This window comes from Vulpes vulpes, chromosome 2, assembly GCF_048418805.1.
Source record: "Vulpes vulpes isolate BD-2025 chromosome 2, VulVul3, whole genome shotgun sequence".
Taxonomy (NCBI): Eukaryota; Metazoa; Chordata; class Mammalia; order Carnivora; family Canidae; genus Vulpes; species Vulpes vulpes.
In genome coordinates this window covers 36,634,752-36,649,763 of record NC_132781.1, presented here as the reverse complement: position 1 = coordinate 36,649,763, position 15,012 = coordinate 36,634,752, and the positions used below count along the sequence as shown (strand labels likewise).

General features: G+C 37.6%; 1 protein-coding gene across 2 annotated transcripts in view; it reads right to left on the bottom strand.

Moving 5' to 3' along the window:
* AATF (apoptosis antagonizing transcription factor) overlaps positions 1-15,012 on the bottom strand; it is a 105,018-nt gene that overhangs the window by 60,294 nt on the left and 29,712 nt on the right. For both annotated transcript variants that reach the window (XM_025996094.2, XM_025996095.2), the window contains exons 5-8: positions 8,227-8,341; positions 6,612-6,813; positions 5,724-5,888; positions 4,150-4,233 (exon numbers count right to left, since the gene is read on the bottom strand). In XM_025996094.2, the coding sequence (XP_025851879.2) occupies positions 4,150-4,233; positions 5,724-5,888; positions 6,612-6,813; positions 8,227-8,341 (566 nt within the window). The remainder of the gene's footprint in view (positions 1-4,149; positions 4,234-5,723; positions 5,889-6,611; positions 6,814-8,226; positions 8,342-15,012) is intronic.

Genomic DNA, 15,012 nt, shown 5'->3' with positions numbered 1-15,012 from the left:
CTAAGTGCAGTCATATCTCAACCTGGAGATCTTGTGGGGATTAAATAAAGATGTATGTCAAGCACCTATCTACTAAGCCAAGGAGCTGGCACAGAACTAGGGTTCAGTAAATGTTAGTCCTCCCTCAAATCTTTAAGAATGCAGGCTTATCAAGTCAAAGATCCACTGGCAGTGTAAAAAAGCAAACTGAAACAAAAGAAAATCCTTACATGCTGATATGGACAACAGATCTTATAGAACTCAGCAAATAGGATAATGAAAATGAAAAATAGATCCTGAAAACATTTCTCAATGGCTCATCCTTTGTGGTCATTTACAATGTTCCTGTTTTGTGAAATTGTCTTTAGGGATGAGCTTTGACAAGAAATAGGCCAAATGCAAGTTAATTCCACTTGAGAGGGAAACTCAGAAATGCCTCCAGCAGGTAAACAGTTTCTCTCATAAAATCTTTCCACTGGGTATACTTCAAGCTTTCAATAATTCCAGTTTCCAAACAAACTAGTAGCACAACCATAGAGCTAATTTTTTCTTTTCTTTTTTTAATATTTTGTTTATTTTTTCATGAGAGACACAGAGAGAGAGAGAGAGAGGCAGAGACACAGGCAGAGGGAGAAGCAGGCTCCATGCAGGGAGCCCGATGCGGGGCTCGATCCCAGGACTCCAGGATCACACCCTGGGCCGAAGACAGGTGCTAAACCACTGAGCCACCCCAGCGCCCAAGCTAATTTTTTCATTAGAATTGTTAAGTAACAGGAGCTCAATAAATAATTTGCCTTCTAAGGAAAAAAAAATGACTTTCTAACACAAATAATATTTCTTCCAGTTCTAAGAAAAGGAAGGTTATTTACAAATTGAAAGGTGTATACCATAGTGAAGTCTTTTTATGGCTCAAGAATGAAATATTTAAGAAATAAAGGTACGGAAAGAACAGGACTTGGTCTAAAGCGTCTTGAGATGCCATTTACTATTTGGCTTCCAGGAAGTTACTAAACTTCTCAGGGACTCAGTTTCCTGTAAGGTTTCAGCTCAAAAATGATATGATTACTTATGATATCTGATACTCTTTAGTGCCTCTCTATGTATACATATATATGTACACATGTACATACACATACATATGTGCCTTTATTAAATAATACAGATACATTTTCAAAGTTGTAGTAATTTAAGGCCCATTATGAAACAAATGGAAAGAGAGAGAGGGAGAATGTGTGTGTGTACGTTCAGTATTCTGACCCTGAACATCATTCTCAGTAGTTAGGGCATTTACACAGCCTGAATTAACCAAGTAAGCCTTTAAACCCTTACAATGAAACATTAAAATTCAATGTGGCTATAATCTCTTCCTTACAAAACATGGACCCAAAGAGTCTGGCTTCAAGTACAGTTTAAAAAAAAAAAGGCAAAGTGTATTATATTCACCACTCAGCTTTTCCATATGACCACATTAAAAAAAAAAAAAAAAAAACCACACACACACACACACACACACACACACAAATGAAAACTCACAGGCCCATTGTAATACATTGTACCGCTTCTGAATGCAACACTTAGCTCAGGCTTACTACCCTGACAAATAAAGAAAAGCACTTTATGAAGCCAATTTAATTGGGAGGTGACAGAAAACATACTGCCATTTTCTTTAGCCTTATCATTGAATTGGCTTCAGCTCCAATCTCGGGCAAATCCCACTCAACAGAAGAAATTAACCAGGTCAGCAGAACAGGTGCTGTGCTGTGTCTGTCAAGGGCCTGGCATCACCACAATTACTTGCACACAATGAAGCAGTAATCTTTACAGATCATCTCTCCCAAGAAGTATATAGGGGAGGGAGAGGAAAACTGAAGGGAGGCAGGGGGAAAGTGGGAAGAAGAAGAGGAATAGGAGGCCAAGAGAAAAGGCAAGGAAAGAAAATGAATGTGCAGCTGCCTCGCAGCTCAGCAGATGTCGGGACGTGATGTACGAGGCTAGGATAAGCTGTCGTAGCCCGCTGCCAGAGTGGTAAGTGATTAAAGCCTGCACAGTTCTAAGCACCATATTTAGAATCTGCGGGGTTTCAAGACTTGCACCCATTCCTTGCTGTGCTGCCAGATGTTGGCAACTGGTCCAGTTCCCACTGACTGTGTGTGGATGGCAGCAGTTGGTACAGCAGCAAAGCAATCTGGAATGCTTCCGGAGATGCTGTACATTAACAAGTGTCACCCATCATTCACCTTTACAGAAGGCTGAAACAACTCCAATTTGCTGCCACTTCCCTCTTGGGAAACAGCCAAGATAAAGTTGCGCCTGGCAGCCCCATTTGTTTCACTCAGGTGTTTCAGCTGCCTTGCTGACCTCTATTAGTTTAAGTTTTAATTTAGATTAACCCCAGCACCCCAATTAACCAGCAAGGGGAAAAGCTAAGATGTGACTAGTCATAACTCTGAAATCAGAATTTATCGAAGGTAAAATTATTAATTGGGATGAAGGGCCAATCAAGTAATGCTATTTCTTTTTAAACAGACCTCTAGGCAAAAAAATAAAATAAAAAAATAGAAATCTTTCAGACTAAGGATTGCCAGTGGAAGCAACTTCTCAGTAATTTCAGTGTATTTTATTAAGCCTATTTAATTTATGATGCACTTTCTATTGAACAATGTACACTTCAATAAATGAAGACTGGAGCATTTTTGATTGTCTCCCATGATCTCACACAATTATACAGCATTAATATCCCATATCAGGTACTTCCTTAGACACTCTAGAACAAAATAGAGTTCCCTACTCTTCTGACAAATGGATATAATAAGAGAAGAAAAGGAAAACAGAATCAGGACCTCTGACTTGGAACACCGGAGGACACACCAATCCTCTTTCCTATACCCTCTTATCATTACTTTTAAGGCTCACTTATGGCAATAATTTCATTGAACATTCCAGAGTGAACAGAAAGATTATTAGTCTCTTTCTCGGGGCAAAGACTCAGAGCTATCCCCTATAAATAGAATCACCTGTTCTACTGGCCTCATAGTGTGATTTTCCCATGTTCCTTCCTTCATATTCCAAATACATAATACAGTCCTCATGGCTAAACCTTCAATAAGCAGTTGCAAATTCCTTGGTAAAAGTTAATACACTAAAAATTCAGCAGAGAAAAGAGTATTTTGATAACTAATGGCTCAACAAAAGCTGTTGTGTCACTGCTGAACAGCACCCTTGATTCTCCAGAGCTAGAAAGGGTACATCCTAAAGCACATTTCATTAAGTATGACTTATCAGGAGACCTAGGATTACATGAAATTATTTTAGTTCTTTAGAACAGCCCAAATGTTTAGTCTATTTTTACAGTCACTAGCATCATTAAAAAGAGCAGCATGCCAACAGATAATTACATCAGAGAAAGAATTGGGGGACATTTGGGAAGAGATACTAAGAACTGGGCCATATTTCAACTGTTACCAATTCTTTCTGTCTTCAAAACACTACAGTATTATTATAATCAACAGCAGGAGACAATCTCAATACATACTTAACTGATTTGAACAGGCATGTGCGTACACACACACACACACACACACACACACATCAAAGACAAGGGACTTAATAGGCAATAGAACCAGAAGTGCAATTCAAGGACTCAGGGATCCCAGCCCTTTAGCTCCATATCCTAATCTAATAGCAATGGTACAAGAAACCAAATAACTAACAAAAAGTCCTCTATTAACATTATCAAAAATGGCTGAGAAAGAATAAACCACCTGACTCGAAGAAGTTGCAGCTGTTTTACAAATCCTTTACACCCTGCGGCAACTAACAAAGTAGTTGTAGTCATTTTCACTTCAAAAGGAAAAACACAAGATAGAAGCAGAACAGGGGTGCCTGGCTGGCTCTGTCTGTGGAGCATAATGAGACTCTTGAGCTTCTAGGCTGTGAATTTGAGCCCCACACAGGATATAGAAATTTCTTTTAAAAAGTAAACTCTTAAAAAGAAAAAAGAACAACAAACTTAGAACTACACAGTAAGTCAATTCAAAAGACAGCAGTTCTAACTCCCCGACTCTACCTTCCTTCCAAAGTAAAGCCACCTTTTGGTCAGAGAATTCCATGAGTTATTTTAAAATGCTAAAACATGATCTGTAATAAAAGAAAAGAGTGTAAAAATCACACCTGGTGATAAAAGTCATCATCATCAAAGATTTCACCATCCAAGTCCTTCAGGTGGGCATTGGCAGGGGCCTGAGGAAGCATTTCCTATATTAAAGAGAAAAAAGAAAGGAGTGAATCCAAAGGAATTATCAAAGTAATGTAGCTACTACAAATAATGTGTGTAACAGTCAAAGCAGTTTTCCTTAAGATATAAAGAGCTCTTAAAATTAAAGAACAAAAACATTCCAATAAAAGCAGACAAAAACATTAACTAGGACCTTACCTGGAAAAGAACCACAAATCGTCAATAATCATATAAAATGTTTAATTTCATTCTAATTAAATATATGAAAATTAAAATGAGAAGACACCATTTTTCACCTCTAAAACTGACAACACTCAGTACGAGAAAACACAGCTGGTGAAAATGGAAATTAATGCAACTTTTTGGAGGCAATCTGTAACATCCATCAGGATTTAAAATGTGTATTCTCTTTGTGTGTGTTTTTTAAAGATTGTATTTATTTATTCATGAGAGATACAGAGAGAGAGACAGAGAGAAGCAGAGACACAGGTAGAGCTCCATGCAGGGAGCCCAATGTGGGACTCAATACCGGGACTCCAGGATCACACCCTGAGCCAAAGGCAGATGCCTAACTGCTGAGCCACCCAGGCATCCCTTTGATTTGACATTTCTACTTTGATTTGATATTTCTACTTTGAGAAATATACCTGTATGTTCACACAAATACACATATTACAAATACTCATGTTTCCTATAGCACTGTTTCTAAAGCTAGACAACATAAATATCCACTGTTTGAATAAATTATAGTACACACCCACATAATGGAATACCCTGTAGCCTAATATTAGGAAGAATGAGACAAATCTCTATGTAATGATTTGGAAGTGTCTAGGAAAAATTAAATTTAAAACATTGTCAGATTTTATATAGAGTTGATAAAATTTTATATATTTATAAATACACATATCCATCCCATTTAGTTAAAATAGAATCATGTTTTTTATATGTATATGTGTTATATGTATATACAGTTACATGAATAGAAAATACCTTTTTACAATTACGAACATTGGTTCAATCGGAGAAGCAAAATTTTACTTTTCATTTTAAATTCTTCTGAACTTTGAAAAAAATTAAGTACATATTTCCATAAATAAAAGTTTCCTTGAAACAAAAGAACTTGCTCCAATTATGGATCCTTTTCTGTAGTATCTAAATGTCCAACATAAAACCTAAAGTACACACTTCCTTCCATACCAACATTTCTAGAGAAACATCTTTAAAATCGAATTTTAAAAATTGGATTATGAATGCTTCCATTATCAGATACAAAGCAAACTCAAAAATAAGAGACTCCATACAAGTTAATAATAGCTCCATTTTAAAAGAACATTTTCTCCCATAAACTCTTAGTTTCTCAACAGTCTAATAAAGTAGTGCTTTTTCTCTTTCTTTCACTGACTTCTTAGACCAAGAATAATATCTACAAGCAGGTGATCAGATCTTTCAGCAAACGAGCCTCACAGAAACTGCTCCTTGTAATCACCTAGCATCACAGAGCTCTTACCGGTTGTCCTGGCAAACTCTCTGGGAGAGGCTGCATTGCTGGTTCAGGTTTGCCAAGAACTCGGTAGACAGAGCGCTTGGTCTGCGTCCTTCGAAGTAATCTTTCTTTGTCCATCAGAATATGATCGATCTGAGTCAAGATTGAGCGTTCAAAGGCACCAAAACCCTGCAACAACATTAACCAGTGTCAGATAATGCAGAGCGTCCGTGCTAAAGGCAGCTACATTGGTTTCTCTATCTTTCTGTGTCAGCAGAGAGACAGACAATCCTCCTTTCAGAAGGGACTTCGTGTTGCAGATGGAGTTTGTGAATGGCTATAAATGTTCTCGGGGGAAAAAAAAAATCAGTCTTAAGCAGGTCGTATTACTTTCCTATATCCGGAGATTAACTTCCACACCTTTCGTAACAGTTGAAAAATCCATTTCTTTAAGTATTTTGTATTTCCAAACATTTGAACACTTACAAGGCCACAATTTCTAGAACAAAATATCTTTTTTAAAAAAAGATTTTATTTATATATTTGAGAGAGTGCGCACATGCATGTGGAAACAGGGGGAGGGGCAGAAGGAGAGAGAGCAAATCCCAAGCAGATTCTGTGCTGAGCATGGAGCCTGACATGGGGCTCAATCTCACCACCCCAAGATCATAACCTGAGCTGAAATCAAGAGTTGGAGGCTTACCCAACCGAGCCACCCAGGTGCCCCCAAAATATTCTAATAAAATTAAAATCCCAGGTCTGAATGGAGTTCAGTAAAGTCTTCTGTAGAAATGACTACTATTATATCATAACATTATCCGTTATCAATGAGCTGTAGTTCTAATTTCTTAAAACTGCTTCAGGTGGCGACAACTCTGTTACACACATGTAGAGACACACACACACACTTGCCTTCCCCAGTTTTCCAGAGGCCAGCTTGGTTCTATCATGCCACTTCTGAAGTATACGGTTCCTGTAGACCGTAAAATCAGCAAAACGCTTTGCCATGAAGCTAGGATAGTCCTCCATTTCCAGCTTCCTCTTTGGTGGGGCCCTTCTCTGCTGCTTCTTCTCTCCTACTAGCTCTTCATCTTCACTGGAAATTTCCTCCTCACTAAAGTTCAGTAAGAATATTAAGTTCAATATAAACAAACATTACCCAAATAAAAAGCTAGGCTCACATGAAGTTGAGAGTATTTAGGCCTTCCCTACTCTATCTACATTTTTATAAAACACCATAAATGTGAGGGGGGTTTTTTTGTTTGAAAGGAATGTTCATGAGGTCAATCAAAAAGTCATGTAACTTTTCAAATAAATATAAAAACTACTGGCTTAGAAATATTTTTTTAAAAGGTAAGCAAACCATAAAAATAAACAAGGTTGTAAAAACATTATTAGAAATGCATATGAACCAGGCCTATCCTGTTACAAGAGATGGTCTTTAAAAATTAAACACATAATCATACTTTTATGACCTTAATCCCCAAATCAATAAGGGAAATGGGTCTCCCTGTAACCGATTGTTCAGGAAAGCTGAATAATATTAGCTGAATCAAAGGAAGAGAGCTAAAAGTGAAGAAAACTCAAAAAGGTGGGCAACGAAATGGGAACTACATTGCAATAAATGCAACTACCTGGAGAGAGTAAGTAATACAACCTCTAACTATCAAGCCACTTGCACACCCTGGACTACCGACCCCAACACATTATAGGTGCTCAATAAACATGAGCTTACTTGTCCCTCCAACTAATTCAGCAGAAAAGAAATGGAGCAAAGGATAAGCCCAAAGGAAAAAAAGCAAGCAGGTACCATATACATACAGCAGGTTTAAACAATAGATGGTGGTGTGGTGGGTGTGGAAATCCTTCATCAAATGTGACAATTTCAGAAAAGAAAACAGGTTTATTTTGTGCTTTTCTAAAAATTTTCCACCTGTAAAATAAGTGCTTCTTCCCTTACTGAAAAGGAGATGCCTGTGACCAGCAATTCCATGGTATTGGCAGGAAGTGCTTCATAAACATTAATCAAGAATTAAAATAAAAAATGTCCTTTCATTGCCTAATTTCTTTTTTTAAAAAGACTGATTGATTAACTGATTGAGGCAAGGAGGAGGGACAGAGGCAGGGAGAGAGAGAGAGAGAGAGAGACTCAAGCCAATTCTACACTGAGTGCAGAGCCCATCACGGGGTTGGATCTCACCACCCTGAGATCATGACCTGAGCTAAAACCAGGAGTCGGACACTCAAAAGACTACCGCCACTCAGGCGCCCTTCATCTCCTCATTTCAACAGGTCTAAAGAGAAGGCAAGCCTTTTCCGAAGTCCACAAAGGAAAGAACAAGTAAATATAAAAATGGAAAACCTAATTCCTAATTTCTGTGCCACCAGTTAAATGCAAGAGGGTCTTTCTGTTTTATTAATAGTAAGTCTATTATCTTCTTGCAGAGGATTTGGCTTTCTTTTTCAAAAATGATAGTAAACCGCTCAGATTAAAATAAGCAACCTCGGAGTTCCATTCCTTCCTTACCTTTCTGCTTTGGGCTTTGTCCCATCTACTAAGTATCTAGTATCTGGGTACTGGAAAAGTAACTCTTCCTGAAGATCTGCCAATGACCTCAACAATGATTTCAGAGCCTTGTGACCTGGGAAATAAAGCACAGAGAAGGAACAATTAATTATCTACAGTTCTCCAAAGTAGGCAATGCCTATAACTCAAGACTCCCGAGCAGTTCTGGCCGGGGTGGGGGGAAGGCAAAGGGTACCCAGGGACTAAGAACTCTCTGAAACACAGAATTCCTGAAATGAAGTAATAACAGTGCCTACTTCACAGGCTTATTGTGAGGAACAAGTGAGGTAACATATGTATGGTGTGTAGGAAATGATCTACAATAAACGTGAGTTCTTAAATTTAGTAAGATTGACAAACTCCTTCCCTGCTTGTCATCATAACTAATCATTTTTCCCTATGGTGTTAGTTTCTACAGGTAACCCACCGACCTCCTGGATTATCCCTCTATCAATTAACTCCTTAAGCAATTCCTCCTCTTCTAAAGAGCACAACTTTGTCCTGGGATCTCTACTACTACCACTGCCACTGCCACCACCACCCTCCCTCAGGAGATCTCATTTGCTCTGGTTTGAGCTGCCACCTCACACATCCAATCTCTCCGCACATATTCCTATGAAAAGTTCTTGTTTACGTATGGAAACTCAAGTTAATGACTTCCTGTTTGCAGTACTGCATGTTGTATTAAAATTTTGCACGTCGAAACATGTTATTAACCTGGTTCTCCTCACAGCCAACAGGATGCATTTGTAATAAAGCTGGTCAGGATTAAGTATACAGTCCACGGCTAAGAACTTTCAGGATAAAAATTGGCCCTCTGAGAACTGAACTCTTACCTTCTTTATCAGCCTAATCCTACTAAAGGGGCTAACTAGACACTGATAATCACTATTTATGTGTTGGTAGCACTCAGACTTCTCTCCTTTTATTGAGCTTCCACATTTCCAGCAACTGCAGGAAAATCTTCACATGGATGCTCCATCACTCCTCCAAATATACCACATCAGAAACAGAACTTTGTTCTTCCTACGTAATATTACTCTTTTGTCTGATTTTCTCTGTTTAATGTGTTTTCATAGGCAATCACTGATGCCCTTATTGTATATATTTAATCCACTGCTAAATCGTGTGATATTCCATTCTATTGTCAGTAATAGCTGTCCATTCATCTCTGGCCAGGCTTCTCTCACACCTTCCCTCTTTCCCTTAAATACTGTAACCCTCTCACAAGTGCCCCTAATTTCATTTAGCAATCCCTGCATTCATTGTTACTTTATATTCCATAGGGACTTCAGCCCACACAAAGTTAACCATGGTTTTTAATGCCTTTTCTACAAAAGGTTACACCTTAAGAGACAGAGTCTATGTTTTCCAAAGTGAAACCACAAACCAATTTTGCATTTGCAAAGTGGTTTTCAAAATTCCCAAGACCTAACCTTGAAAATCTTATGCTAAGTGAAATAAGCCAGTTGCAAAAGCACAAGTACTATGTGATTCCACTTAGATGAGGCCTAGAACAGTCAAACTCATAGAAGCAGAAAGCAGAATGGTGGCAGCAAGGAGTGCAGGGGAAAGGGAAACAGACACTTATTCCTATTCAATGGATACAGAGTTTCAGATTGAGATGATGAAAAAGTTCTGGAGATGGATGGCGGGGATGTTGGATAGCCATGCAAATGTACTTAATGATACTGAACTATATGCTTATAAATGGTTAAGCTAGTAAATCTTATGTCATGTATATTTTAGCACAATTGAAAAGAGAAAAAACCTTAAGTGTTCCCAAGACCAGGGCATAATAAATAATTCTTCCATCCTAGTGCATCTCTGTACAGAAAAAAAATCATCTATAATCCTTCAATCTTGAGCCTAGTCAAAAAGAACAGGGAAAAAACAATGGAATATTATTCAGCCTTTAAAAAGAAAGAAATTGGGACGCCTGGGTGGCTCAGCAGTTTAGCGCCTGCCTTCGGCCCAGAATGTGATCCTGGAGACCTGGGATTGAGTCCCACATCGGGCTCCCTGCATGGAGCCTGCTTTTCCCTCTGCCTGTGTCCCTGTCTCTCTCTCTCTGTGTCTCTCATGACTAAATAAAAATCTTAAAAATAAATAAAATAAAATAAAATAAAATAAAATAAAATAAAATAAAATAAAATAAAATAAAATAAAATAAAATAAATTCTGACATGTTCTACAACACACGGATGAACCCTGAGGACATTATGTTAAGTGCAATAAACCAGCTGTAAAAAGACAGGGACTTATAAGAAGTACCTAGAGTAGTCAAATTCATGGAGGCAGAAAGTAGGATGGAGGTTGCCAGAGGTTGGGGGAGAGGGGAATGGAGACTTGTTTCACAGGTATAAAGTTTTAATTTTACAAGATGGAAAAGTTCTGGAGATTGGTAACACAACAATGTGAATCTACTTAATACTACTGAACTGTACACTTAGAAATGGTTAGGATAAATTGCTGAATCCCTATATTATACACCTGAAACTAATATAACACTGTATGTTAACTATACAGGAACAAAAATTAAAAATAAATTTAAAACTGGAAAAACAAACGGTTAGGATAAATTTTATGATACATAAATTTTAGGTTATGTGTTTTTTGCCACAATAAAAAATTACAAAGAACAAGAAAAGCAGGTGCCTGTCCCTTCCTGCCCGTAGGTACCATGTGTCCATGATGTAAAAAAGAAAATCAGGAACCACGGCAGGGGGGAAGCTGCAGAGTAGTCTGTAATGTTCATAGCTGCTTGCTCCCAACAAGCGAGTCATAATGTGATTCTCACATGCAGCATAACCAAGAACTGTGAAAACACCCAACGAAAAGACTACTACTTTTAAGGGCGACTTTCAAGTAGCTATACAAGCCTTTTTATTTTGTTCAAGTCAGTTTTAAAAAATCCATTGCAGATATATTAGACAGCATATCAATCCAACAAGAAAGCAGAGAGCCAATATCAGTAAATCAAAGTGTGCCTTTCTGTTAATACTCTCTCATATGTTCTCATTTTATACACCCCTTCACCCAGTCAGAAAGTAGCCCTGAAGTATTTAAGCTCCATTCAGGGATAGCACCACCATGCATCAAAGTGTCAAGAGACCTACCAGAGATGAAATCTGCAATTCTGTGCTTCTAACCACAAAAAAAAAAAAAAAAAGAAAGAAAGAAAGAAGAAGAAAGAAGAAAGAAGAAAGAAGAAAGAAGAAAGAAGAAAGAAGAAAGAAGAAGAAGAAATAAAGAAAAATGTTTATCAAAGGAGAGTCACCAGTGACCAACACATGGACAGCTTCCTGTAAAGAGATATAGAAGAAAGAACTGAATTCTCATTTCTTTGCAATATTAGGGCCACATTCCCCTTCCACTAAGATTTTGTGTCAAATCTAAAGAAACTGGACAATCCTTTGGCCTCCTCAAAGCCACAGCTGACAAGAGTGAGGAAACTCTCCTGGGGACTCAAATCTAACAGTATATTCGTCCCAGTCAAAATACGAAACAAAACCCAACCCAACCCTCTTTTCATCATTCAAATAGGACCAAACTCTATTTGTTCAACTCTATGAAAAATGAAGAGAATGGAACCAATGGTTTCTAACTCATCTTTTATTTTTCTCCTAATTACTGTCAGAGTTACAAGTTAAAAAAGCAGCAGAGAGGCATATACTTTCTTCTCTCTCCCTCTTGGCACATGGCCACAAAACAAATGGAGACTGTCAAGGATATATATGTTTATTTTGCCCTACATGGTCCATTTCCAGAGGCCTTTCCCTTAAGAGGAGATTAAGAAGGACATATGCCTCACCATATTATCAAGATACAACCTCAGCATCTGGGCACCAGCTTAAGGAATAATTTTCCAAGTACAGAATCAATGGAAAGAATGCTTTACTAAGGGTCATAAGCCCTGTATTCTGACATTATTACTAACTAGTCATTTTATACTGAGCAGACCAATTTAATCTTTGAGTTGTAATTTTCTCATCTGTAAAATGTAGATAATCCTTTGCTTGTTTATCTCACAGAATTTAGGTAAAAAATAATAAATTTTTCTATATTAAGGCATTTCATAAATTTTTAAATGCTGTGGATACAGAAAGTATATCACTATCAAAAAACCATCATCTTTCACATGGTGAAAGTCTCAAGTTCTGCTTGTACTGATCAACAATGCTAGGACTGAACTAGTATTCATAGATTCCTGTATTAAGTATTCATTTACACGCTACCCATATGCAAGCATTCTATATATAAAATGTCACCAATCTAAAAACCATTTTCACCTAACAGCTTTATTTTTCTCCCTGATTCATTTTGGCTGTTCAACATAAACAAAATTGTAGGCAGAGAATAAGTTTGGACATAGACACACAGTTCATTAATTAGATTATAAACCAATAAGTACAACTTCTGGCAAGGGGATTGGAGGGGGAATGCAGACGGTGAATTTGTAACTAAAATACAGCTTACCTTATCAGTTTTTAAATATCTATAGTTATTTTTAAAATAACCATGAAAATATACAGTAATTTATGTACAAGTATACATAAATTCCCACATTCCTATTATGCCAGATAAATACAATGAACTAGAATGTATAGATTACAAGAGCATTTTTTTTCTCCTTCAAAAGTAACTCTAGAACCAGAGCTAAACTATAGGTCAAAATGACACACGATATATTGGCCTGAGAACAATACTTTTCATTCAAATCCACACAAGCCTGCCACTTGCACTAGTCATCCCCGGCAATTAATCCCCCAAGAAAGACGTTTGATTAAATCTTTTCAAGCAAATCCTTTGCTTTGCTTTTGTTAGTTCACTTCTTGTCAACATCTATTAAAATATGCCTTTAATTCTCCCACAATCTTAAAAAACACCGATTCCACTGTCTTCAACTTTAATCAACTGTATGGCCGGCATTTTTCATTTCATAATAATGTGCTGCTTGGAATTCAAGAGGCAGGCTCAGCATCAATCATCTGGTAAGAATTTTTCCACTGCAATAAATATGCAAATGAGGAGAGCCAGTCAGTCGTATTTCAGGCCCGACTTGCTAGTGTTTTAAAAAAGACACAAATTTATTAATTGCCGGTGGCCAGAGGAATCCTATTACTTTGGGCATTGATTACAAAGCTGTGTGAGTGATTATTGTGCAACTCGCGGGCTACCCAGGCATGAGGAAAAATTATTAAAGCAAGGCAGAGATTATCAACTCAGAATAACAATAAGCCTTAACATTTAGGCCCTAACTTCTTCAACAAAGAATTACGTGAAGGCTCCACTGTATCATAATTCCGAATTCTGTCAGTATTACTGTTTGGGCTTGTTCTATATTCCCCAAGCAGAATGGCATTACCAGTAGAAAGAGTACTTCAGGTTACAAATTCCTGAACACCAACCATATGGATGAGTTGCTATCATCTCCAATGTGTGTCCAACTAGAATTTTTATATAGCCACGTATGTATATGCATATATAGGTGTGTGCACATGTGTATTCCCAGATTTGGATAAGTGGATGTGTTATTATGAGGATGGTGGTTTTAACTGGAACAGTTTAAGGAGTTCCGTCTCTGTGTGTTGGCTACTTGGTTCTGTGGACCGAAAACAATATTTTTTAATGGAACAAAATAACCACCAGGATAACTTTTCAAAGCAGAACACAGGGACTGATATTCTAAAATCACAATGGCTAAGCCAAAAGCAACCTTGGGTTTCCATACTTCAGGGGGCACCACAGTGGAAGGCGTGTAGTCTGTGTAGGAGTCTATGGAGGAAACGGTTTGATAGGCTAATTCTGAATGCAAAGTGTTTTTGTGAGAAACATTCAACCCAAGACATATTAAATCAAGAAAGAAAGAGGACTCAGTGGACAAAACTTATTTTTTTCTCTTAAGAGAATGATGTGGGGAATTGGGGGAGTAAGTGGAAGTTGAAATAGGGAGAGACGAAGAGACATATGATAAAATATGTTGAGTGAGCCCCCTCACAGAAAGAAGCAAAAAGCAAAAAAAAAAAAAAAAAAAAAAAAAAATCCTTAACATTTTACATTACTGCCACACTAAGTAACATGATAGATAGTGTGCATTTGAGTTCTGTGGAGGGACATCCCACTCAAGCTGTAATTTCTGACCTGGCATGAATTTATAAGGAAGGGAAAAGAACTGCAGAACTTCTTAGGTTTCCCTGAATACTCCCTCAAATACCTTGATGAAGTGTGTCAATAAATCCTTAAAAAGCCCTATAGGACACAGCAATCTAACTGATCAATGTACTTCCTGAAACCCACTACAGTTCCCTTCCACTTCACAGGTCCCAGACAGCTTCCATTGCTCCGTAGTATTTTCCTACAAAAGGAAATGTATTTTTTACCCTTTGAACAGAAAAAAATACATGCTCAGAATATCAGGTACTTAAAACCCAAACTTATTTACAAGTAATTGTTTAAACTGTCTAATGAGAGTTACCCAGGGAGAAAAGAGATACTTTCATTTTTATTTGATATACTTTTTAACTATCTGAATATTTTATAAGCATACATTACTTCTATAACTTAAAATATTACTAAAATTTAAAGCAAACTTTAAATAATAAAACTTACTCAAAATAAATTAAGGGCAGCCTTGGTGGCCCAGCAGTTTAGCGCTGCCTGCAGCCCAGGACGTGATCCTGGAAACCCGTGATCGAGTCCCACATCAGGCTCCCTGCATGGAACCTGCTTCTCCCTCTGCCTGTG